The sequence below is a fragment of the Pongo pygmaeus genome, chromosome 9 (genome assembly GCF_028885625.2).
Source record: "Pongo pygmaeus isolate AG05252 chromosome 9, NHGRI_mPonPyg2-v2.0_pri, whole genome shotgun sequence".
Lineage (NCBI taxonomy): Eukaryota > Metazoa > Chordata > Mammalia > Primates > Hominidae > Pongo > Pongo pygmaeus.
In genome coordinates, this window is record NC_072382.2 from 131,897,530 (window position 1) to 131,921,678 (window position 24,149).

Below are 24,149 nucleotides of genomic sequence, written 5' to 3' on the forward strand. Positions count from 1 at the left end.
TAACTAGGGAGCGAGTGCCACAGTGGGAAACATCCCTCTGAGCAATCAGAAGAGATATTTCAGCCGACTGAGCCGAGGAACAGTGAAAATGCTTCCAACAGGTAGATGATGGGGAGAGGACACTGCAGGCGCAGGAAGAGTGTTAGGAAGGGCTGTGAAATGGAAAGGCGTCGTCTTGGAGGAATCGGGCAGAGCCAGTTTACCCACAGGGAACTGGGCATGTAGGGGAGTGGTGCAGAGTAAGGCTGGAAAATCCCGAGTTCTTACAGCCGTACTCGCCTACTCCGCGGACAGTCTCCTCCTTTCTGTTGTCAGCGTCCTGGGGGGTAGGGGTTGTGTTATGCATTTAGTCGAACCTGAAGGGACTAGTCCAGGTCTCTCAGAAGGCAGTACCTAACTCACAGGCTACTGAAAGGAAACAAGGCCAGCGGAGCCCTGGCGGTGGCGAGGCTGTGCCAGTTGCTAAATGGGGCAGCAGGACGTTTTTCTCTAGTGAAGTGGAAATGCCGGGGAGCAGGAAGGCAGAGTAGCAGGTCTCCCGCTAGTGCGTCTCAACCGAAGAAGCGGCGTGATCTCTTCCTAAAACACACGAGGAAGGGGGCCTGGGTTGTGAGGCCGGCGTGGTTCTTGCACCCCTGGTGTCTATCCCTGCCTGGGCAGCCGCTGGGAAGGAAGGGTCGGGAAAGGCCTAAGGACCGAAGGCCGAGCGTGCGGAGCGCGGCCGGGCTCAGAGGCGAGGACCCGGCGGAGAGGCCTGGACCGAGCAGCGCGGGAGAGGCGCGCCCTGAGTAGGGCTCGGGGGAGGAGGATGGCTGCCTCCTGCGGTCCTCCCCTTGCCTCGGGGGACGGCCCTTGGCAGACCGTCCCGGACTCCTAATTCATCCTGTTTTTAATAAAACTATTTCCAGAATCAAAAAGAGGGCGGTACCCAAAGGAGTCTGAAGAATGCCCAGCAGGGACAGGCAAGCGGGGCGTGCCCGTATCGGGAGGCTGAAGGCTGACGGACCAGCGCAGCAGGGACAGATAACTGCGCCGGGTGGCGGAGGCCAGAGCCAGCCCCGCACCCGCAGAGCTGCGGCCCCAGACCCGCCGCGCGCACGCCCCCGCGCCTGGCGGCCACAGGGTCCGGAGCGGGGGCGGGGCCATCCGCGGCCGGGGGCGGGGCGGGGCAGGGCGGGGGACGAGCGGTTGGACCGGGCGGGAGGAGCAGGCTCTTCCATCCCCTGATTGGGTCTGGGCCGCAAGGGGGCGGGGTCTTGAGGGGTTCTGCGGGCCGGCATTGGGAGCCGCAGAAGGAGGGCGTGGTAATATGAAGTCAGTTCCGGTTGGTGTAAAACCCCCGGGGCGGCGGCGAACTGGCTTCAGATGCTTCTGGGTCGCGGTGTGCTGAGCTAGGAGTCCGAGTGTGTGAGCTTGAGAGCCGCGCGCTAGGGCGACCCGGCGAGGGATGGCGGCCACCGGGACCGCGGCTGCCGCAGCCACGGGCAGGCTCCTGCTTCTGCTGCTGGTGGGGCTCACGGCGCCTGCCTCGGCGCTGGCCGGCTACATCGAGGTGGGGACCGGGCGAACGCCGGAGAGTCGTCTCCTTCGCCCGCTGGAGGAGCGCGGCCTGCGGGCGGGCAGCGGGGTCCGCGGCAGGGCGGGCAGGGGGTGCGGCGCGGGGGGTCCGGCGCTGCGGCGGGTCTGGCGCGCCCTCCCCCGCGCGTCCCTGCTTGGCGCAGTGCTTAGTGCTGGAGGTCGGGCTGCCTCAGCCGCCGCAGAGGCCAAATGAAAGGCGTCGGGGCTACTGGGGGCGGCCGGCCGCCTCAGCCGCCCCAGCCCCCCACCCGCCCGCGGCGCCGCCACCTCCTCCGGGGACCCAGTGCCCACGGGCACCCGCCCCGCCCTCCCCCGGGACAATGCCAGGGCGCTACTCTCCCGCGGGAGTCCGCGGCTGGGCTCTCTCCGCGGGCGGCCCCGTGCGGACCCCGTACGCTCCCTCGCGCGGCACCGGGGCCTCGGCTCCGGGCCTCCCACCTGCGAGCGGCGGGCTTCCCCTTTGTTGCCAGGTGGACGCGGCCCCGGCCTTCGCGCGCGGCAGTGATGCTGCAAGCCCCGGGGGAGCTCCCGCGCCAGGCCGCCCGCTCGCTGCTCCCTCTGCCGCCCGGGGCCGGGGCGCGGACGCGCATTTTTTAAGTGGCGCTGTTTGCCTGCGTCTGTAGACCGAGGAAACCCGCTCTGGGTGCGTTGACCGGTTTCGTGAGGGTTTCAGTGAGTAGGGAAGGTGCCCGCGAAGGCGTGTAAACTCTTGGAAAAATCGTCCTCTTTCGGTGTCAGAATTCCAGCAGTGGTTGTGCTTCGAGGTCGCACCCTGAGCATCCCCGCTGCGAGAAAGGCGAAGCGGCTGGGCCGGGGGTGGGGGAGGCCGCGGGCGGGGGCGGGGGCGGCGGGGGCGGCGGGGTCCGCGGCGCGGGCGGGAGCGGGCAGCCTTAGAGGAGCCCTGCAGTGGCCGAGGGAGACGGCGGGCTTGATCTTTACTTTCCTTCTCGAAGTGGTGCTTGAACTGCTGGTCTGGAATGTGTAGTTCTGGTGTCGTTTATTTCTTCTCCCTCTTCGCTCTTTTAAAAATTACAATTGGTTTCTGCGTACTTAGCTAATTTCAGAGAGACCTGAAGACTGGATTTGATTGGGCATTAATTGAGAGCTTTCTTTTAAAGACCTCAGGTTTAGAATATATTTACTTCTACAGAATGTTCAAGTATTTCCACGGGTAAAAATAAATCTAATAAAAAGCCTCTCTGATGGAACGGCTTAAAACCTTTGTATTCATCCAGTTTAAAGCTTTGTGACTGTGAGGGTAAGAAAGGAGTTCAGCTTTAAGGAGAAATAGTTAACGTTTATCTACAGAGGATTTTGGATTGCTATTGTTTCAATGGGTCCACACAATGGTCAGAGTTGTATCTGTGATCTCTGATATGATGTCGCATGAAAACAGCTAGGTGAATGAGATGGGGAGAAGAAATAAAGGCTTTCGTATGGAAGATGGGACTTCACTAGTGGGTCGGGTGTCAGAAACCATCGTTCACACTCGCACTCCACTTCCCACTGCTATGAGTAATTTGAGGCATTAATGAATTCACAGAAGACTCAGCAGTTTTAAAGAATTCGTTAATACTTGTGTAGCGAGAAAAAATAATATCAGAATTCGTTGTTGTGTATTAAATTTGATTGTTAGCCACAGCGTTGTTCAGTTGAAAAGTATGGCTGAAGAAAGTAGGAATTAAACATTTCTGAAAAATGGTTTTATGGTAACTCCTGTTCTTTGGAGCTGTATTTTTGCTCACACTTACTAAATGATCTTTCAAGGGGCCTTTTGTCAAGCTATCAGAATTTTATTCATATGAATATAATTTGATTTTGTTTATTTGCTGTCAGGCAAGGGACTGTCGAAGCTTAATTTAGATAAGAATGGCCTAAATCAGGATGTCTTTGGGAAGGCCCTGATTGAGATTAGCCAAAGGGATTCTGGCCAAATCCCTGATCAAGTTGCTTGGCACAGAATTATTGATTGGCAAATCTTTAGTGTTGCTTGGTGTTGACTGAATTAATTTCTTACACCTGTTTTAAAAAAAAAAAGCTCACCTCTGGACTCAGGGTCACTTCCTCTCTTAAATCCGAGACAAGTTCTCCTGTGTGCATGCTCCCATTTGGGACTGAGACAGTATTGTGCTGAAACCCCGCATACCATGCAGTAGATGACTAGGCTCCTGAGAACCGGAACTTGAGTTTGTTCTGTCACATTTGAAAGAAAGAAGGCCATTTGATTGCCAGTTTTCAGGAAACTCAAACCCAAATTAAAGGATGTCAACTGAGGCAGAGTAGAGAAGGCTTTGTGTTGGTGTTTCTGACAGGTGGTATGGGAGATGTCTAATTGTACCTTGGAGAGAAACGTTGGTGTGCTTCTGATAGGAATATCGTCTTTTTTTGTTGTTGTTTTTGTTGATACGGGGTCTCGCTCTGTCCCAGGCTGGAGGGCAATGGTGGGATCTCTGGGCTCGCTGCAACTTCCGCCTTCCGAGTTCAAGCCATTCTCCTGCCTCAGCCTCCCAAGTAGCTGGGATTACAGGCGCCTGCCACCACGCCCAGCTAATTTTTGTATTTTTAGTAGAGACAGGGTTTCACCACGTTGGCCAGGCTGGTCTGGAACACCTGATCTCAGGTGATCCGCCTGCCTCGGCCTCCCAAAGTGCTGGGATTGCAGGCGTGAGCCACGGCGCCCGGCCCGTTATTTTTATCATAACTATGTTTTAAAAAACTTTTGATAAATACGATAAACTTAAGTTTTATCAATTAGGTTCTCCTTTTGTAGAGGGAATTTGTTTTACCATCTAAAGCCGGGCTTTCCCAGGGTGTAGCCACAAGCCACATGTGGTTATTGAGCCTGTAGGGTGACTAGCGTGACTGAGGAGTGAGTTTTTCATTTTATTTAATTTTAATTAATTTAAGTTTACATTTAAAATCTGATTCAGTGGTTGGAAAACTTTTAACTGAAATAATTTGGTTTTGCGAATCTACTTTTAAACTGTACATTTTATGAAATCTAAATGTAGATCAAGTATTTCCTATGAAAATTTAGCTTCTGAATTGAGATGTATTGGAAGTATAAAATACCAGATTTTGAAGATTTAGTACAGAAAAATTAAAATCTCAATTTTTGTATTGACTAAATTGAAACAATACTTTAGACATGGGCTAAATAAAACATTAAACTTAATTTCACTTGTTTCTTTTAATTCTAATGTGGTTCCTAGAAAATTTCATATTATGTAGGTGGCTCACATTGTGTTTCTGTTAGATGGTGCTGACTTAAAATTTTGCTTAAAGTTGGTGCTGCATATGTTTTTATTAGCAAAATTTTTAAATATGTTCCTATATTTTTCCAAATAAAGTCTTGCTAGAAGTTGGCCCAACATGCTCTTTTTTGTTAGAACAATTTTGAATGTGTTGATTTTTAAGCTTTTTCAATTAAAAATGTTTTACTTAGAAATAACTTTAATCGCCAGGCGCGGTGGCTCACGCCTGTAATCCTAGCACTTTGGGAGGCCGAGGTGGGTGGATCACGAGGTCAGGAGTTCGAGACCAGCCTGAGCAACATGGTGAAACTCCGTCTCTACTAAAAATACAAAAATTAGCTGGGCGTGGTGGCGCGCGCCTGTAATCCCAGCTACTCAGGAGGCTGAGGCAGGAGAATCTGGGAGGTGGAGGTTACAGTGAGCTGAGATCATGCCGCTGCACTCCAGCCTGGGCAACAGAGCGAGACTCCGTCTCAAAAGAAAACAAAAATAAACAAAGAAATAACTTTAATCTTATAAAAAAATGAAAAAATTGTACAATTTTCATACCCTTTACTCAGATTCACCAATTGTTAACATTTCTTCTAGTCACATTTGCTTTATTATTGCATTTTTTGCCAAATTATTTGAGAGTAAGTTGCATATGTCATCCCCCATCCCCTTTACCCCTGAGAACTTCAGTATATGTTTTCTAAGAGCCAAAGACATTGTCTTATGTAGGTTTAGTACAGTCATCAACCTAATGAAATTTAACATTGATACAATACGTGGATCTTACCTGCTGTCGGTTTTCTAGTTAGTTTGTTGACCCAATCATGTTCTTTATAGCATTTGAAAACGTGTTTTTTTGTTGTTGTTTTGTTTTTCTTTTTTGAGATGGAGTCTCACTCTGTCGCCCAGGCTGGAGTGCACTGACATGATCTCGGCTTACTGCAACCTCCGTTTTTCAGGTTCAGGTGACTCTCCTGCCTCAGCCTCCAGAGTAGCTGGGACTACAGGAGCCCACCACCATGCCTGGCTCATTTTTATATTTTTAGTAGAGACAGGGTTCACCATATCGGCCAGGCTGGTTCCAAACTTCTGACCTTGTGATCTGCCCGCCTTGGCCTTCCAAAGTGCTGGGATTACAGGCGTGAGCCTCCACACCTGGCTTCTTTCAAGATTGTTTAATTAATTCTGTTTACCCTTACTAAATTCTCAGGCTTTTGGATTTTCTTTCTAAAATAACAGAAGAAGAATTCTATAGGTAGTACATATGCATTGTAAGACATTTAAAAGTACAGATAACCAATAAGAAATGAAAAATGACCTAAAATCGTATTACCCAGGGAAACCTTAACGTAATGTTGTATACCCTTCTGTTAATAGATACATTATGTACATAAATTTAATAAAAATGACACATACTGCGTATTGAAGCCAGCACCTAACAATTATTATTTCAAATTATGCCAACATGAACTACTCAAAGAAGATGTTTTCTGTGTGACAAGAAGTAGGGGTAAATCTTTGTACAGTAATTGTAGTTTCCATGGAGGGGCTAGTTGAGAGAGAATTCTAAATTGCCTATAATTCAATTTTCATGGGTTGATTTTTAGTGAGATAAACTAGATTACCTTGAAGTTTAATTAAATTTAGTGTATTGTACCTTGATTTATGGCCTAAGATGGAAAGTGGACTATGTAGGCACATTCAAGTAGAAATGAGTTCCAGTCGTTTGTGTCAAGTACAACTAATAATTGCTTTTGCTGAGGGAATTTTTCTTACATAAGCATCATGAAGTCTTTATTTTTATTTTTTATTTTTTGAGACAGGTTCTCACTCTTACCGAGGTTGGAGTGCAGTGGCACAGCCATGGCTCACTGCGGCCTCAAACTCCTGGGCTCAAGTGATCCTCCTGCCTCAGCCTCCCGAGTATCTAGGAGTACAGTGCATACCACCACACTCGGCCAAGATCTGTTTTTCAAAATGAGATCTTTTAAAACATAACTAATCTATTTTTTTAAAGATGAAGATTAGAAAATTAGCTGACTTTTCATTTGTAATTCATCCTACTAGTATTTATTAAGCCCCTGTTACATGGTTCTGTGCTAGGTGCTAAACAGTACAGTAGTAAAAACAAATGTGGATAGTGCTTTTTACTTTGCGAAATGCACTCGTGTATGATTTCTAGGCCCTAACCCCAGAGATTGTCGTTGAGTACCTCTGGGATGCTCAGTTTCAAAAGGTCCCCGGATGATTCTAATGTACAAGGAGAGAAAAACAAAACAAACTCTTTGGGTAATTTATCTACATAAGTCCCTAACAGTCTGGTGAATTTGGTATTCTTATCCCTACCTAAAAAGGGAGTCAGTAGAGGCCAAGAGTTGAACATCACACAGCTTGACCAGGGGAAGGAGTCTGCCCATCCTATCTAAGCCTACTGCTCTGTCCTGTCAGCGTGGTTCATGTTTCCCTTTTGGGTGCAGATTTCTTTTTACTCATGTCTACCTGTCTTTCCCATTACCAAAACCTGGTATGAGTGTTTCCCTTAAAAGGAACTAATTTCTTACAAGTTCTGATATATTATGAACCAATGTAAACCATATGGTTAACAGTGACCCTTTGAAGTATGTAATTACAGGGGACTTTGATGTTTTACATTTTCCATTGATTTATTTTTTCTTTCGCATCATTCAAATGATATTCACTGATCTTAAACACTTTTTGGGCCTGTTTGTTTGTTTTGAGACCAAGTCTCACTCTGTCATCTAGGCTGGAGTGCAGCGGTGCCATCTTGGCTCACTGCAACTTCTGCCTCCTGGGTTCAAGCGATTCTCGTGCCTCATCCTCCTGAGTAGCTGGGATTACCGGTGTGCTCCACCATGCCCGGCTAATTTTTATATTTTTAGTAGAGACAGGGTTTCACCATGTTGGCCAGGCTGGTCTCGAACTCCTGACCTCAAGCGATCCAGCCGCCTCAGCCTCCCAAAGTGCTGGGATTACAGGCATGAGCCACCGCGGGCCCAGCTCTTTTGTGTCTTTTTATATTATGTGCAAGTTCTCTTTTTTTAGTAGTAAGTTGTGTCATTTTTGTATTCTAACCTAAAGTTTTAAGAAAAGAAGTTTGGTTCCCTGTAGAGATTTTTATCAAAATCAAGGTGTGGGATTATTTGGAAGAGAAGGCTGCCAGCACCAGATAGTCAGTGGCCAGAGACCAGTGTGATGGGGATAAGATTGTGGTCCAGAAAAAAACTACTTCGTGTGTGGAGTGGGGCACCTAAAAGGTTGCTTAATTGAGCTGTCCCCACCACCTTTCTCCCCGGCCTTCCTTGGGCGCGCTCCCCTAGTGGTTGTGGAATTACTGCTGCAACTCCAGGGGACATGCTCCGATATGATAATGTCCAGAGGAGGAAGAGATAGTCTCTTCTGTGTATCTCCTTTTAAGAGGGAAGAAACCTTTCTCAAAGCCCACCAGCATAAGACCCCTTAGGTGTCACTGCATAGAAGTGTATCAGATGCTTCTAGCCAAAGCAAGCCTTGGCAAGGGGAATGGTACTGCCTCCACAGGCTTAGACTTCTCGAGGCCTGCTTTCGGAAGCATGTGGCTAGGAGGAGGAGGGTGCAGCCTCGAATCAGGTTGGGCTTATCAGATGGTGATACCTCTTACTAAAAAAAAAAAAAAAAGTTGGGCTTGGTTGGAAAAGAAAGCTGTGGATGTTGGTGAGAACCCAGTGTCTGCTACAGGGGTATTCCCTGTCTGGGAAGTTATGTAGCTGGGATGGCTGAAAGAGAAAGAAGTAATTTCTTCTGAAGAAATTATCTGTGGGTTAAAAGTTAGCTGGCAAAATGGAGACATCTGAGACATCACAATGCATTTGTTAGATCTGGGATAATGCTATCCAGAACAGAATGACTGGAATGGTGAAGAATGTGAAAAATTTGACCTAAAAGGTGAATGGACTGTGAGGGAGGTATTTCGCCTAGATAAGAAAATGTGAGATTAGTGGTGGGAGTAAGGATTGTTAGTATTTTCGCATATTTTATGCTTTGTCTCTGGAAGGCTAAACATGTAACTTGCTTCGGCTGAAGCAGGTTTTTACCCGGAGAGGTGAGCTATTAGAGCTTTTATTTTACTCCCTTTAATTATGAGCATTCCCCACATAGGATAATTAAACATGTAAAAAAGACCCTCATGTTCAGCCCCCAGTTTTGTTGAATCTTAACATTTCTCATGTATGTTTTAGCCTTTAAAAAAAAAAAAAAACACTGGATACAGACATACAACATTACCAATAAAAGCCTCATTTGAACTTTCCAGAAGTAACTCTTGAGTTAGGAGTTTACATTTCCATTCATATTTTCATTACGTTTGCTTAGGCTGTTCTTAGAGTTGTAACACGTATTTATCAACACATAGTGTTAATTATTTGTGCATACTGTGATGATTTTAGAAGGTAAGAATGTCAAGCTGTTTGAACTGAAAGTAAAGACAGCCGCTTATCAGGAAAGTGCCAGCCACCCTTGCTGCTTCTACCCACTATTGAAAGCCCTTGAGTATTTTTGAGCTTTTCAAAATTTAAGAGTACACAAAAGAAAAAAAAAGCTCAGTGTGTTTTTGTAAATGAAACACTTGTGTAACTACCACTGAGGTCAAGAAATAAAACACTGCCAGTATCTCCTTTCCTTTCTTGCTCAGGAGTATACTGCTCCTCTGACTTTGTGGTATCACTCTTTGTATTTCCTTATAGTATTACCTCCCATGCATTCGTCCCTAAACACTGTAGTTCAGTTTTTCTTTCTTTCTTTTTTTTTTTTTTTTTTAGCTTCATATAAGTGGAATCATTCCGTATATATTTTTATGCATTTGGTCTCTTTCACTAGACACATTTTTGACAGCCACGTGTGTTGAGTGTAGCTGTGGCTCACTCATTTCCGTTGCTGCATAGTACTCCATTATATGAATAAACCTTGCAGTTTGTTCGGCTGTTGATGGACGTTTGAGTTGTTTCCACTTTGAGGTTATTAAGATAATGCTGTTCTCTCTGTGGTTTGCCTTTTCACTCTCTTAGTGATGTCTTTTGAAGAAGTTCTTAATTTTAATGTCTAATTTTTTTGTCTTGTCTTTTTTTGTTGTTGTTGTTATGGTAGGTGCTTTTTGTATCCTGTTTGAGAAGTCTTTTCCTACCCTGAGGTTATAACGATAGTCTCCTGTATTGTCAATGAGGAACTTTATTGTTTTGCCTTTTGCATTTGGAGCTATAATTTATCTGGATTTTTGTGTAGATGTGAAGTTAAGGGCCATTTCATTTCTGTTTTTTTCCTTATGGATATCTGGCTTGCACCCTTTATTGTCAAGGTCATCCTTTCCCTTCTGCTCGGCTCTGTCACCTTTGTAATCAAGTATCTCCCTGTGTGTGAATCTGTTCCTGGGTTCTCCCTTCTATTCCATTGGTCTCTTTGTTTATCCTTGCACCAACTCCACATTGTCTTAATTATTATATAATAAGATTTTATGTTTACTAGATCAAGCCCTTCTACCTTGCTTGTCTTGAATAGCATCTTAGCTCTTCCCTTAACCCTTTTCTTTTCACATAAATTTGCCACATTTTACCAAAACAGCTTCTTGTTAGAATTTTGATTTTGCTTTGGATCTATAGTTTAATTGGGGGAAAATTGACATTTTTCAAATACCGAGTTTTCCAATCCGGGAACATGACATGTATTTTATTTATTTATTTATTTATTTATTTATTTATTTTTGAGACAGGTTGTTGCTCTGTTGCCCAGGCTGGAGTGCAGTGGTACAGTCTCTGCTCACTGCAACCTTTGTCTCCCGGGTTCAAGCGATTCTTCTGCCTCAGCCTTCCGAGTAGCTGGGATTACAGGCACCCACCACCATGCCAGGCTAATTTTTGTATTTATAGTAGAGATGGGGTTTCACCATGTTGGTCAGGCTGGTCTCAAACTCCTGACCTCAGATGATCCTCCCGCCTTGGCCTACCAAAGTGCTGGGATTACAGGTGTGAGCCACTACGCCCGGCCCATGACATGTGTTTTATTTAGGCCCTCTATAATTCTGCCTTCAGTGTTTGGTAGCTTTCTGCATAGAGATCTTGTGTATCTTTTGTTAGATTTATTTATAGGCATTTGATCTTTTTTATGCTATTATAAATGACATCTTTAAGATTTTTTGTTGTTGGTTTGTGTGGTGGTGAAAAATACAATTGATATTTTTCAGATTGACCTTGTATCCAGTAATCTTGCTAAACATGTATACTAATTATAATAATTTATCTGTAACTTTAAATTTTTCTGAGCATATTCTGTGAATTGTGACAGTTCTATTTCTTTCCATTCAATCCTTGTAACTTTTATTTCTTTTTCTTGCTTTGCTGCCCCAGCTAAAATGTTCAGATAGAAATGATAATAGCTAGTATCTTAGTCTGAGTTCTCTCAGAGGGATACTGTTTTTGCAATTTATATGATACTCGTAGATTTTTGGTAGATACCAGACCCTTTATCAGATAAGGAAGAGTTTATATTCTAAGTTTTCCAAAGATTCTTATCATGAATGAATGTTGAGTTTTTTTCAAACATCTTTTTTTGCCAAATATAAGATGATCATATGAATTTAATTTTGATAGTGCAGTATGTAAGATACTTTGCATTCCTGAAATGAACCAAACTTGGTTTGTTTATTTTCTGGATTTGGTTTGCAAAAATTTTGTTCAGGAGTTTTGCCTCTTTGCTAATAAGTGAGTTTGACCTGTAATTTTTCTCTCTTTGTAATATACTTGTCAAGTTCTGATTTCAAAGTTAATAGCCTCCTAGGTTTTGGGGGAAGAGAGCATTGCCTTTATTACTATTATTATTTTTTGAGATGGAATCTTACCCTGTTGCCCAGGCTGGAGTGCAGTGGTGTGGTCTTGGCTCAACCTTTGCCTCCTGGGTTCAGGTGCCTCCTGCCTCAGCCTCCTGAGTAGCTGGGATTACAGGTGCCAGCCACCATGCCTGGCTAATTTTTGTATTTTTAGTTGAGATGGGGTTTCACCATATTGGCCAGGCTGGTCTCAAACTCCTGACCTCAAGTGATCCACCCACCTTGGCCTCCCAAAGTGCTAGGATTATAGGCATGAGCCACCATGCCCGGCCAGACATTTTATTTATACAGGTGCTTACAGATTGATTAATTTGAGGTCTAGGCTAATATGTGTTCCAGACAAAAATTTTCATTCTACTTGGAGCCTGAGGACACTAGCAATCCAGGATCTTACTGTAGTAAGTTCCTGGACTGTGATGACTGTAAGCTGAACTCTGTGGAGTCCTGTCAGTTTCTGATTTATCTTTCTTTCTTTTTTTTTTTTTTTTTTTGAGACGGAGTCTTGCTTTGTTGCCCAGGCTGGAGTGCAGTGTCGTGATCTTGGCTCACTGCAAGCTCCACCTCCCGGGTTCACGCCATTCTCCTGCCTCAGCCTCTCAAGTAGCTGGGACTACAGGTGCCCACCACCATGCCTGGCTCATTTTTTTTTATTTTTAGTAGAGATGAGGTTTCATTGTGTTAGCCAGGATGGTCTCAATCTCCTGATCCACCCGCCTCAGCCTTCCAAAGTGCTGGGATTACAGGTGTGAGCCACCGTGCCCGGCCTTCTGATTTATCTTTCTAGATTCATATGCTTTGAGCTACAAACTGCAAACCTTTAAGTTCTCGAAGTTATTACAAGAAATTTAGAAAATACGGTTTTGACCAAAACAAAACACAAACCCCCCAAAAAACAAAAGAGTAGATTCCCCCTTATGTGTGTATAACCCGTTTTTTTCTTCATTTAACATATTGAATAATTTCCAGGTCATTACATATTTTGTAACGTGTATAACTTTTTTTGGGATCACGCTTCATGGTTTGGGGCTTTTGAACACCCGGCAATTTTAAATGTACAACATTCATCCCTCTAAATAGGTATTCATACTGTGAATTTGGATTTGAGTAACTAAACTATTGTATGAACATTTTGAGTTATTGCATAGGGATGTTGCCTACTAGCCAGTGATTGGATATTTGCAGTAGTATTGAACTGTTACTTGAATATTTTACCCTCATTTTATAAGGGTGATAAAAAGGAGGGAAAATGTTTATTTTATTGATAAGCACATGGTGATAACTGGTGCTTTTTTGGTGTTTTTCTAGGTAGTTTCTTTGAACTTATGTAAATACTCAGTGGGCTCAATTATGTGGGAAAAATTAAGGAATGCCTATAAAATGCTGGAAATACATTTTCAAGGGTGTTTTTCCCCCTAAAACACTGGAAGTAATTGGGATCTGATAAATTATTAGCTTGCTAGTAGCAGAATCCCCAAATAACATGCATATGTTTGTAACTTGTTCATGTTTACAGAAATATACCTTATGTGAAAGTAGAGGACTACCTATTTTGTAATTTATTTGATTCTTTTATAACTGAACATATATGTTTCTCATTCTTCTCTAATGTAAACAGCATACTGTGGATATCTTTAAAAAAAAAAATCATTGTAGCTATATCCCAAATTGGCATTTAAAAGAACCTCTGGAAAGGACTTGATCAAAAGTGGAAGACTTTGTGGTAATTGGTTCATTTGAGGCTTTTCATAGTCATCATTATTAGCAGACATTTATGAAATTGCCATATGCAGGGCACTGTGACAGAACAAATAACACCATAGCTGAAGGCACTGTATGGTTCCTAAGATGATATAATAACTAGAAACTTTTTCTGTTGGAGAGGTGGTAGTCAACACTTTTCCAGTCTTCTCATACAGATTTTATTAATTTAGCCTTTTAATTTTTATTACTCAAAACTTCATTTTTTTTTGTTTGTTTTTGAGACGGAGTTCTGCTCTTGTCGCCCCGGCTGGAGTACAGTGGCACGATTTTGGCTCACTACAACCTCCACTTCCCAGGTTCAAGCGATTCTCCTGCCTCAGCCTCCTGAGCAGCTGGGATTACAGGTGCCCGCCATCACGCCCAGCTGATTTTTGTATTTTTAGTAGAGACGGGGTTTCACCATGTTGGCCAGGCTGGTCTTGAACTCTTGACCTCAGGTGATCCACCCGCCTCGGCCTCCCAAAGTGCTGGGATTAAAGGCATGAGCCACCTCATCCGGTCTCAGTTTTTTATTTAATTTTCTGACTCTGTGCTTGTGCTTTTAATACTTTCACACTGATTTTCTGCTTCTCAATAAGGAAAGCAAGTTTGATCTGGTCACAAACACAAAACAAATGGAACCACTGTAGGCCCCGATGCCATGTGTTTTGTTTTGAATAACCTCATAAGAACTCCTGGTCTCCCAGCATGAAGCTCTCTAAGCCTGGGCACACGCCACTGCAGGTGTTGGTGCATTTGGGACAGCCGAGTTTTGTTAGAGGCTGTATTGCAGGAAAGCCTGTGACAGTATGTCAGACTCATTGCCTATAGACAGCATCCCCAGAAAGAGAGCGGGGGGAGGCTTTTCATATACAGATTTTTAAAATCTGGGTTATCTGTTTTCTTACTGATTTATAGTGTTTCCTTCCAGATGTTTTACATATGTCAGCCACAAGACATAAGCATTTTCTAAATTGAATAGCCTAAAGTCCACAGATCTTTTTGTGTATGTGGTAAAATATACATAACATAAAACATGTTAACCATTGAAACTTTTCTTTTTTTTTTTTTTTTGAGATATGGTCTCACACTGTTGTCCAGGCCAGAGTGCAGTAGCACAATCATAGCTCACTAGAGCTTCGACCTCCTGGGCTCAAATGACTCTCCCGCCTCAGCCTCCCAAGTAGCTGGGATCACAGGCGTGAGCCATCATGCCTAGGTAATTAAACATTTTTTTTGTGGAGATGGGGACTTGCTCTCTTGCCCAAGCTGGTCCTGAACTCGTGGCCTCAAGCAGTCCTGCCTTGGCCTCCCCAAGTGCTGTGATTGCAGGTGTGGGCCACCAAGTCCTGCCTTAAAACTTTTTTTTTTTTGTGGTAAGAACACTTAACATGAGATCTAAATTTTTAAGTGCACAATGCAGTATTGTTAACTGTAGATAAAACGTTATACAGCAAATCTCTAGAACTTATGCATCTTGCAAAATGGAAACTTTATACCTGTTGAACAGCAACTGTTCTTTCCTCCCTTCAGCCCGTGTCAGTGACAGTTCTGTGAATTTGATTATTTTAGATATCCCATATAAGGGGAATCATGCAGTACTTGTCTTTTTGTGACTTGTTTATTTTACTTAGCATAATGTCCTCCAGGTTCATCCATGTTGTTGAATGTGGCAGAATTTACATTTTTTTTAAGGCTGAACAATATTCCATTTTATGTATATATCATATTTTCCTTATCCGTTCATCTCTCAATGGACATTTAGATTGTTTCCATGTCTTGGCTGTTGTCAGTGATTCTGCAGTGAACATGGGAATGCATGTATCTGTCTGGGATAATGAGTTTAATTCTTTTGGCTATATACCCAGATGTGAGATTGATGGATCATATGATAATTCTACTTTTAATTTTTTAAGAACCTTCATACTGTTTTCTATAGCGGCTGCACCATTTTTTCACCAGCAGCGTACAAGAGTTCTGATTTCTCGGCCGGGCGCGGTGCCTCACGCCTGTAATCCCAGCACTTTGGGAGGCCGAGGCAGGCGGATCACGAGGTCAGGAGATCGAGACCATCCTGGCTAACACGGTGAAACCCCGTCTCTACTAAAAATACAAAAAATTAGCCAGGCATGGTGGCGTGCGCCTGTAGTCCCAGCTACTCGGGAGGCTGAGGCAGGAGAATGGCGTGAACCTGGGAGGTGGAGCTTGCAGTGAGCCAAGATGACGCCACTGCACTCCAGCTTGGGCGATAGAGCGAGACTCCGCCTCAAAAAAAAAAAAAAATGCTTTTTTTGAGGGTATCATATGATTTTTGTCCTTCATTCTGTTAATGTGATATGCCACATTTTTTGGTTTGTATGTGTTGAACCATTCTTGCATCCCAGGGATAAATCCCACTTGATCCAGGTGTATGATCTTATTAATGTGTTGTCTGATTCAGTTTGCTAGTATTTTGTTGACAATCTTTGCTTCTGTGATTATCAGGGATATTGGCCTGTAGTGTTCTTTTTTTTGTAGTGTCTTAGTCCTATTTTGTTATTGGGGTAATGCTGGCTTCATGGGTGGAAATTAAACACACCCTTGCTAAACAACAGTCTTAACCATTGAGCCAAAGAAGAAATCAAATGGGAAATTAGAAGATGTTTTGAACGAATGAAAACACAACATGCTAAAACCTTTGGGATGCAGCAAAAGCACCACTGAGAGAGAAGTTTATAGCAGTAAATGCCTACATTAAAAAATAAGAAAAATCTCAAACAGCCTAATTGTACACCTCAAACTAGAAAAAGAATAAGCTAATCCCAAAGTGAGCAGAAGGAGGAAAATAATTTGCAACAGAATAAATGAAAACAGAGTAGAAAAAAACAATAGAAAAAAATCAAAGTAAGAGTTGGGTTTTTGAAGAGATAAGCAAAATTGACAAACCCTTGGCTAGACTAAGAAAAACAGAAGACACAAAATCAGGTATGAAAGAGGAGACATTACAACTGATGGCCATGGAAATAAAAAGTATCATGAGACTATTATGAGCAGTTGTATGCCAAAAAACTGGATAACCTAGAAGAAATTGGTAAATTTCTGAAAACTTGCAAACTACCAAGACTGAATCACGAAGAAATAGAAAACTTGAGCAGATCAGTAACAAATAAGAAGATTGAGTCAGTAATCAAAAACCTCCCAACAGGCTGAGTGCGGTGGCTTACGCCTGTAATCCCAGCACTTTGGGAGGCCGAGGTGTGTTGATCACCTGAGATCAGGAGTTTGAGACCAGCCTGGCCAACATGGCAAAACGCCGTCTCTACTAAAAATACAAAAAAATTAGCCAGGCATGGTGGTACGTGTGTGTAATCCCAGCTACTCCGGAGGCTGAGGCAGGAGAATCGCTTGAACCTGGGAGGCAGAGGTTGCAGTAAGCTGAGATCGTGCCACCGAACTCTAGTCTGGGCAACAGAGCGAGACTCCATCTCAAAAAAAACCAAAAAACAAACAAAAAAAAATTCTAACTAAGGTAAGCCCAGGACCAGATGACTTCACTGGAGAATTCTACTAAACATTAAGGAAGAATTAACGCTAGTCCTTCTCATAGTCTTCCAAAATATTGAAGAGGGAACATTTTCATTTTAACTATTTTTAAGTGTACAATTCGGTGGCATTAAGGACATCCACAGTGTTGTGCAACCATCCCCACTGTCCATTTCCAGTACTTTTTCATCCAGACAGAAACCCTATACCCATTAGACACTAACTTTTATTCCCCTGGATCCCCCAGCCCCTGTTGATCTATGAATTTGCCTATTCTAGGGCTCAAGTAAGTGAAATCACAAAATATGTCCTTTTGAGTTTGGTGTATTTAGTATATTTTCAAGGCTTATGCATCAGAATTTCATTCCTTTTCGAGACTGAGTAATATTCCATTGTGCGTATATACCACATTTTGTTCATTCATCTGTTAATGGACACTTGGGATGTTTCTACCTTTTGGCTACTGTAAACAATGCTGCTATGAAAATTGGTGTACATGTAGATATGGGAGTCCCTGCTTTCAGTTCTTTTGGATATTTACTAAGAAGTGAAACTGCTGGATCATATAGTAATTCTGTGTTTAAATTTTTGAGAAATTGCCAAACTGTTTTCCACAGTGACTTTACTGTTCCACAGTCCCACTGACAGTGGACAAAGGTTCCAATTTCTCCACTTCCTTGCCAACAGTTTTCTTTTTTCTTTTTTCTTTTTTCAAATAATAGCTATCCTAATGGGCGTGGAGCAGTATCTTATTGTTTTGATTTGCATTTCTCTAATAACTAGTGATGTTGAGTATCTTTTCATGTTGACCATGTTTATATCTTCTTTGGAAAAATGTCTGTTGAAGTCTTTGGCCCATTTTCGAATTAGATTGTTTTGTTGCTGTTGTTGAGTTGTCGGAGTTCTTTATATATTCTGGATGTTAATTAGATACGTGATTTTTAGATATTTTCTGTCATTCTGCAGTTTGTGTTTTCACTCTCAATAGTGTCCTGTGATGCACAAAAGTTTAACTTTGATGAATTCCAGTTTATCTATTTTTTTCTTTTGTTGCCTGTAGTTTTGGTGTCATTTTTAAGAAATCGTTGTGAAATATAATGTTATGAAGCTTTTCTCCTAAGTCTTTTTCTAAGCTAAGAGTTTTATAGTTTTATCTCTTAAGCTTAGGTCTTTGATCCATTTTGAGTTCAGCTTTGTATATGGTTTAAGGTAAGGGTCCAGCTTCACTCTTCTGCAAGTTGCTATCCAGTCTCTGCAACATTTGTTGCATCCCCGTTGAATTGTCCTGGCAGATCAATTGACCAAACATGTGAGGGTTTATTTCTGGGCTCTCTATTCCAAATGACTGTCTTTATGCCAATATCACACTGTTTGATTACTGTAGCTTCATAGTAAGTTTTGAAATCAGGAAGTATGAGTCTTCTGTCTCAAGATTGTGTGATTTCATATGAATTTTAAGATGGATTTTTCTGTTTCTGTGAAAAAAACAAAACAAAACCCTGTTGGGCAATTAAGTATTGCATTGAATCTGTAGATTGTTTTAGGTAGTCTTGTCATAACAATATTGTCTTCTAACCCTCAAATGCCATAGAGCTTTAAAGTTAATTATTGTAAATTTGTAATAACAGAATACAATTAATTTTAGTTTATACTATGGCTTTTGAGTGTAAGGTGTTTGGTGAATTATATTCTTTTAGAGTAACTGTCATTAGCGTTCTCACTGTGATATCTAGTACATAACCTAAAGTTGAGGTTGAAGACCTGCAGTCTGCAGGCAGAATGTGACCTGTCCTTGTGTTTTATTTGGCTGTTACCGTTTGACCTTCCTTGTGTCTTAAATTCAAAGTAAATATATCCATTTCCAAAGATCATGGGTTTTAATATAAAAATTCTGCTCCGGTTTTAAAGAAATTAGAACATCTGGCGGCAGGGGCTAAATAGCTGCCGCCCCGCTTCAGTTGGTGAAGAGAGCCTGTGGTCTCCCCAAGGGGGCTGAGTATGGGTCTCCGTTTTTGTCTTACACTCCAGCTCCCCATTCCCTGTCTATGATGTAGAGGCAGTTGAATTTTCAACCTTTGTTGTAAAACGAGGAAAAGAGAACGTTGGTTTGAAATGATCTTTTGTAGTAAATATTTAACACCCTGGCATGTTGCGAGTGAACCAAAAACCACGTTTCATAGCAGAATGGCCCTGCGATTGGTTGGACTCCACCCTGCAGCTTATCCTCTTCTGAAGAAGCTTTCTGTGTAATACTATAGAATGTTTTTCCCTCTAGCCACTTCCTATTAGAAGAATGATTATTTGCAGCTTGATTAGCTTCCTCAGGATCTACATTAAAAAAAATATCCTGCTGGGCTATTGTTTTGCAAGATTACTCTTGTGAATTGATAGAAGTCAACGAAACTCAATGTTGGTTAGTGTTGTTTTTAAACAATAGGAATAGTATTCAGGACAGATTAAAATCAGATTAAAATATTTTAAGTATTGCTTTTAAAAGATTAAATACAGAGCACAGTCTCAAGCCTGATAAAGCTCCCCGCCAAACAGTTTTTACATGTAGTTTTCCGTGTGTATGTGTAGTGAGTGAAGACGCTGAACTTGTCACAAAATGTGGATGCATGAGGCATGTTATTGTAACTTGAATTCAGATGGCCCCAAAATTACCCCATTCACTCAGCATAATTGGTTAAACTTGGTGTGGGTGATATCTGTAAGTCATCAAAGGACGGAATTTTTAGGACAAGGAAAGGATGGTTTGATTGTTCCAGGGGGAAAAAAACCATAAAATTTTAAGAAAATCATTGTTCAGGGAAGGCTGCAGCACTGGTAAGGAAACATAGAGTTTTCCAATAAGCTGAAATTGGGAGTAAGAGACCTCTGAAGAGTCTATCTTTGGGAAAATCTCTGACTTCATTCTTGACATGATTGAGGACTTCATGTACAATGAATTAGCAATGAGAATCATCTAGGCATATAAACTGGAAGGAAATAAGAAGGTTCGTAGAGCAAGCAACACCAGATACTCATGCTTGTTCCAGAGAAGTTTTCCAGGAAAAGTAAATGTCATCTTCTCTCTCTGCTTCACTAACTTTAAATTTTGAGACCTCAGGCAGTCTAGTCCATGAAGAAAACACTCCAGGGTGACCAAGATACTTAAGTTTTTAACAACATTTAACATAATATGAAAAATAAAATGTTAAAAACTTAAGTATCTCGGTCATAATTTGTGTCCTTTTTTTTTTCTTTTGATATTTGTTCAGAAATAGACTCCCAACTTATAATATTAATAATATACCTGTAGAAAATAGGGACTGCCTTCTTTTTTTCACATTGCACAGTCTCCGCAGGTGGTTCTGCCTCATCTCTGGGCTTAAAATTCTTCCAGCCTGGTAATGAATAGAAAATCCTTACTTCCAGCTCACGTTACCCTCTGGAACGCCCATCCTCTATTTTTGTCTGGTGGACAAAAAATGCAGCACTTGGTAAGCTGTGAGTCCTTCCAGTATGATGCACTCAAAACTGAAGTTTATCAGTCTCCAATCCTCAGTCCCCTCCCTACCACCCCTCTTCAATTTCTTTGGCTGTTAGCCTTGCCATTCTCCCAGTTGTCAGAATTAGAAAGCTGGACTTATCCTGACCCTTCCTTCATGTCCCCTGTCCAAGTGTTTCTCATCTGTCCCTTTCCTACTCACACTGCTCCTGCCTTTGTTCATCATCTTGAATGCAGTGGCTTCCTAACTGGTCTCCTGTCTATACTTCATCTTTCCTGATCACACCCTCCTGCCTTCTAAAGTATGCATAGCAGGGTCATGCACACGCTGGAGGGGAGCCCAAGCACACTTTGCTTGGAGAAGAATTCTGAAGGCTCAGCCCCTCATCCTCCATAGCTGTCCCTCTCCTCTGCCAAGCCCGTGCATGCCTCGTTACAGCTCTTCTCAGTTGCAGCATGCTCACTGTCCATGTCCTCACCTCGCATTCACGGTGTGCACCTTACATTGTAATCCTGTTTCTCTACATCTGGATCCCGTCTCAGAGTATATATGCTCCCTAAATACACATGTTGAGTCTTGTTTACCCAGTGTGTTTGTTTGCTAGAGCTGCTGTAACAAAGACGCCACAAATAGAGTGACTTAAGCAACAGAAATTTATTGTCTCACTTTTCTGGAGGCTAGAAGTCCCAGGTCAAGGCGGTAGCAGGACTGGGCTCCTGCTGAAGGCACCAACGAAGGGTCTGTTCCGGGCCTCGCTCTTGGCTTTTGGCAACGAAACTCCAGTCTTCACGTGGCGCTCCCTCTGTGTGCATGCATGTCTGTCTGTTCACATTTCCCCCTCTCAGAAGGACACCAGTCGTATTGGATTAAGGGCCCATCCTGCTCCAGTATGACCTCCTCCCAGTGACATCAGCAGTGACCATATTTCCAAATAAGGTCACATTCAGAGGTATTTGGGGCTAGGATTTCAGTAAATGAAATTTGAGGCCCTATTCAACCTATAAGACCCAGTGCCTAGTGTGTTGACTGACATAACTGTGAAGTAATCAAGTGAAATGATCTTTGAATAAAGGGTCAGAATTTTATTTTCTTCAAAGTTATGTTTATGACAAATAAAAGCTTATGATCTTGGGAATACTTTCCCATCTCTAGTTTTCCAGTATATTCATAGTAGCTGTTGAATTGTTGCGCGTCAAAAGATGCTGGTGGAGTATTCTAGTTGTTCTAGCTCTGTCTTGATGATAGAATGCCACTTAGTTTTCAATACAGTTAACGTATGAATAAACTATTAAAGAACAGGAAGGGAGAGATGCCTATGAAATCTTGTAGATGGCAAACAGACTGAGCCAGCAAATCAGAAAAGGCTGAGACCTCATCTTAGCTGGGAGGAGCCAACTAAAAGCAACCTCATTTGCAGAGCAAACTCAGATCTGAGATAGAAAGCACCGGGGCCTCTGAAGACATGCTGAGGCCCCAGGGGACATAGATGAAACTAAATGTGAGCATTTAGCCCCCTGAATACCCCTCCCCACCTGGCAGTCTAGGAAAAGACTTGAGGTTTACTTGGGGACAGTGGGCCCAGCAGAAGGTGAGGGACTGAGCAGTGAAAGTCTCCCTAACCAGGCCTGGGACAGAGAACTGGCTGAAGGATTTCTCCCTGGAGAGGCAAAGGCCGCTCTTGACCTTGTGCATGTGCAGGAAACTTCCAGAAACTTCCAACCATCTTCTTAGTGTTCCCTTCTTAAATGTGAATTAGATAGCTTAGGATCACCAAAGACTTCAGGAACACCTTGAACATGAACGAGAACAAAACAGGAAGAAAAAGCAACTTGAAGGCAATGTAGGGAATAGACAAAGACAAGTTCTTACCTCAAAGGAGAGAAGAGGGGGCATAACATCTATGAAATAATTGTTTGAAATTTAAAGACGTTCAGATAACAAAGGGTTCTTGGAAATTAGAAATGTGGAAGCAGAACTTTAAGACCCCAATAGAAATCTTCCAGAAGGAGGAAACAAAAAGAAACTAGAAAAGATAAGTAGAAGGTCAATCTAGGAGGTCTAAGATATAACTCATGAGAATTTCAGAAAGAGAATAGCAGAAACAGGACTCTGTGTGTCCAGGCCAACAGGGCCACTGAGAGCTCAGGCCAGTGAGTGATGAAAAGACCACACCAAGACACGTTGGGTTGAAAGTTCAGAATACCAGAGATTGGGAAAACCTTGGAACTTTTTTTTTTTTTTTTGAGACAGGGTCTCACTTTGTTGCTCAGGCTGGAGTGGAGTGGCATGATCTTGCATCACCGCAACCTCCGCCCCCCCTGGTTCAAGCTATTCTGCCTCAGCCTCCCGCGTAGCTGGAATTACAGGCATGTGCCACCACTCCTGGCTAATTATTGGGTTTTTTTTGTTTGTTTGTTTGTTTTTTTGAGACGGAGTCTTGCTCTGTCGCCCCGACTGGAGTGCAGTGGCGTGATCTCCACTCGCTGCAACCTCCGCCTCCTGGGTTCACGCCATTCTCCTGCCTTAGCCTCCCGAGTAGCTGGGACTACAGGCGCCTGCCACCACGTCTGGCTAATTTTTTTTTGTATTTTTAGTAGAGACAGGGTTTCACCATGTTAGCCAGGATGGTCTTGATCTCCTGACCTCGTGATCCGCCTGCCTCGGCCTCCCAAAGTGCTGGGATTACAGGCGTGAGCCACCACTCCCGGCCGATTTTTTTTTTTTTTTGAGACGGAGTTTTGCTCTTGTTGCCCAGGCTGGAGTGCAGTGGGGTGATCTTGGCTCACCACAACTTCTGCCTCCCGGGTTTAAGCATTTCTTCTGCCTCAGCCTCCTGAGTAACTGGGATTACAGGCATGCGCCACCATGCCCTGCTAATTTTGTAGTTTTAGTAGAGACGGGGTTTCTCCATGTTGGTCAGGCTGTTCTCGAACTCCCAACGTCAGGTGATCTGCGTCCCTCGGCCTCCCAAAGTGCTGGGATTACAGGTGTGAGCCACAGTGCCCAGCCTAATTTTTGTATTTTTAGTAGAGATGGGGTTTTACGATGTTGGCCAGGCTGGTCTTGAACTCTTGACCTCAAATGATCCACTCACCTTGGCCTCCCAGAGTGCTGGGATTACAGACGTGAGCCACTGCACCTGGCCAGGATTTATTTCTATATGTAAAAAAACCCAGACCTGCACAAAGGATTAGGGAAGATTGGCTTTAGATTTATCAATAGCAGTGCTGAAAGCTAGAAGACCTCAAATTCTGAGGGAAATTATTTCCAGCCTTTAATTTAATCTGGAATTTAAATTCCAGGATTTAATTTTAATTCCAGCTCATCCAAATTATTGACAAGACGTGTACATAAAGTAAAAACCTTTTTGGGATCTGTCATGTTTGAATTTTCCATTCACACACCCTTTCTCAGGAAGCTATGGAGCACTGTGAGCCACTAAAACAGGAAGTTGAGAAAGAGGGAAGTGCTGAGTCAAATCAAAGAAAGGGGAAGGAATTTTCAGGACTCATGAGAGCTGTGCCGAGGCAGAGACATAACTGGTCCAGATGAAGCAGGGAAATGGAGGGCCAGAGGAGGGATGCGTTCTAGAAACCAGAGGGTCAGCTAGTGTGTCTGACTACACTGAAGGGAGTTTTACTGATCTTTTCTGACAATTTCAGGGAGAATTGGTAGTCAAGGCGTGTGAAACCAAGCAAGTAA

General features: G+C 43.1%; 1 protein-coding gene across 4 annotated transcripts in view; it reads left to right on the plus strand.

Annotated features, from left to right (window-relative positions):
• The first annotated feature begins 1,290 nt into the window (after positions 1-1,290).
• Positions 1,291-24,149, plus strand: part of APLP2 (amyloid beta precursor like protein 2) — a 73,669-nt gene continuing 50,810 nt past the window's right edge. For 3 of the 4 annotated variants that reach the window (XM_054440493.2, XM_054440494.2, XM_054440495.2), the window contains exon 1: positions 1,291-1,552. In XM_054440493.2, coding sequence (XP_054296468.1) covers positions 1,448-1,552 — 105 coding nt within the window. In that variant the 5' untranslated portion in view covers positions 1,291-1,447. The remainder of the gene's footprint in view (positions 1,553-24,149) is intronic. The other variant, XM_054440491.2, reaches the window with a different exon arrangement.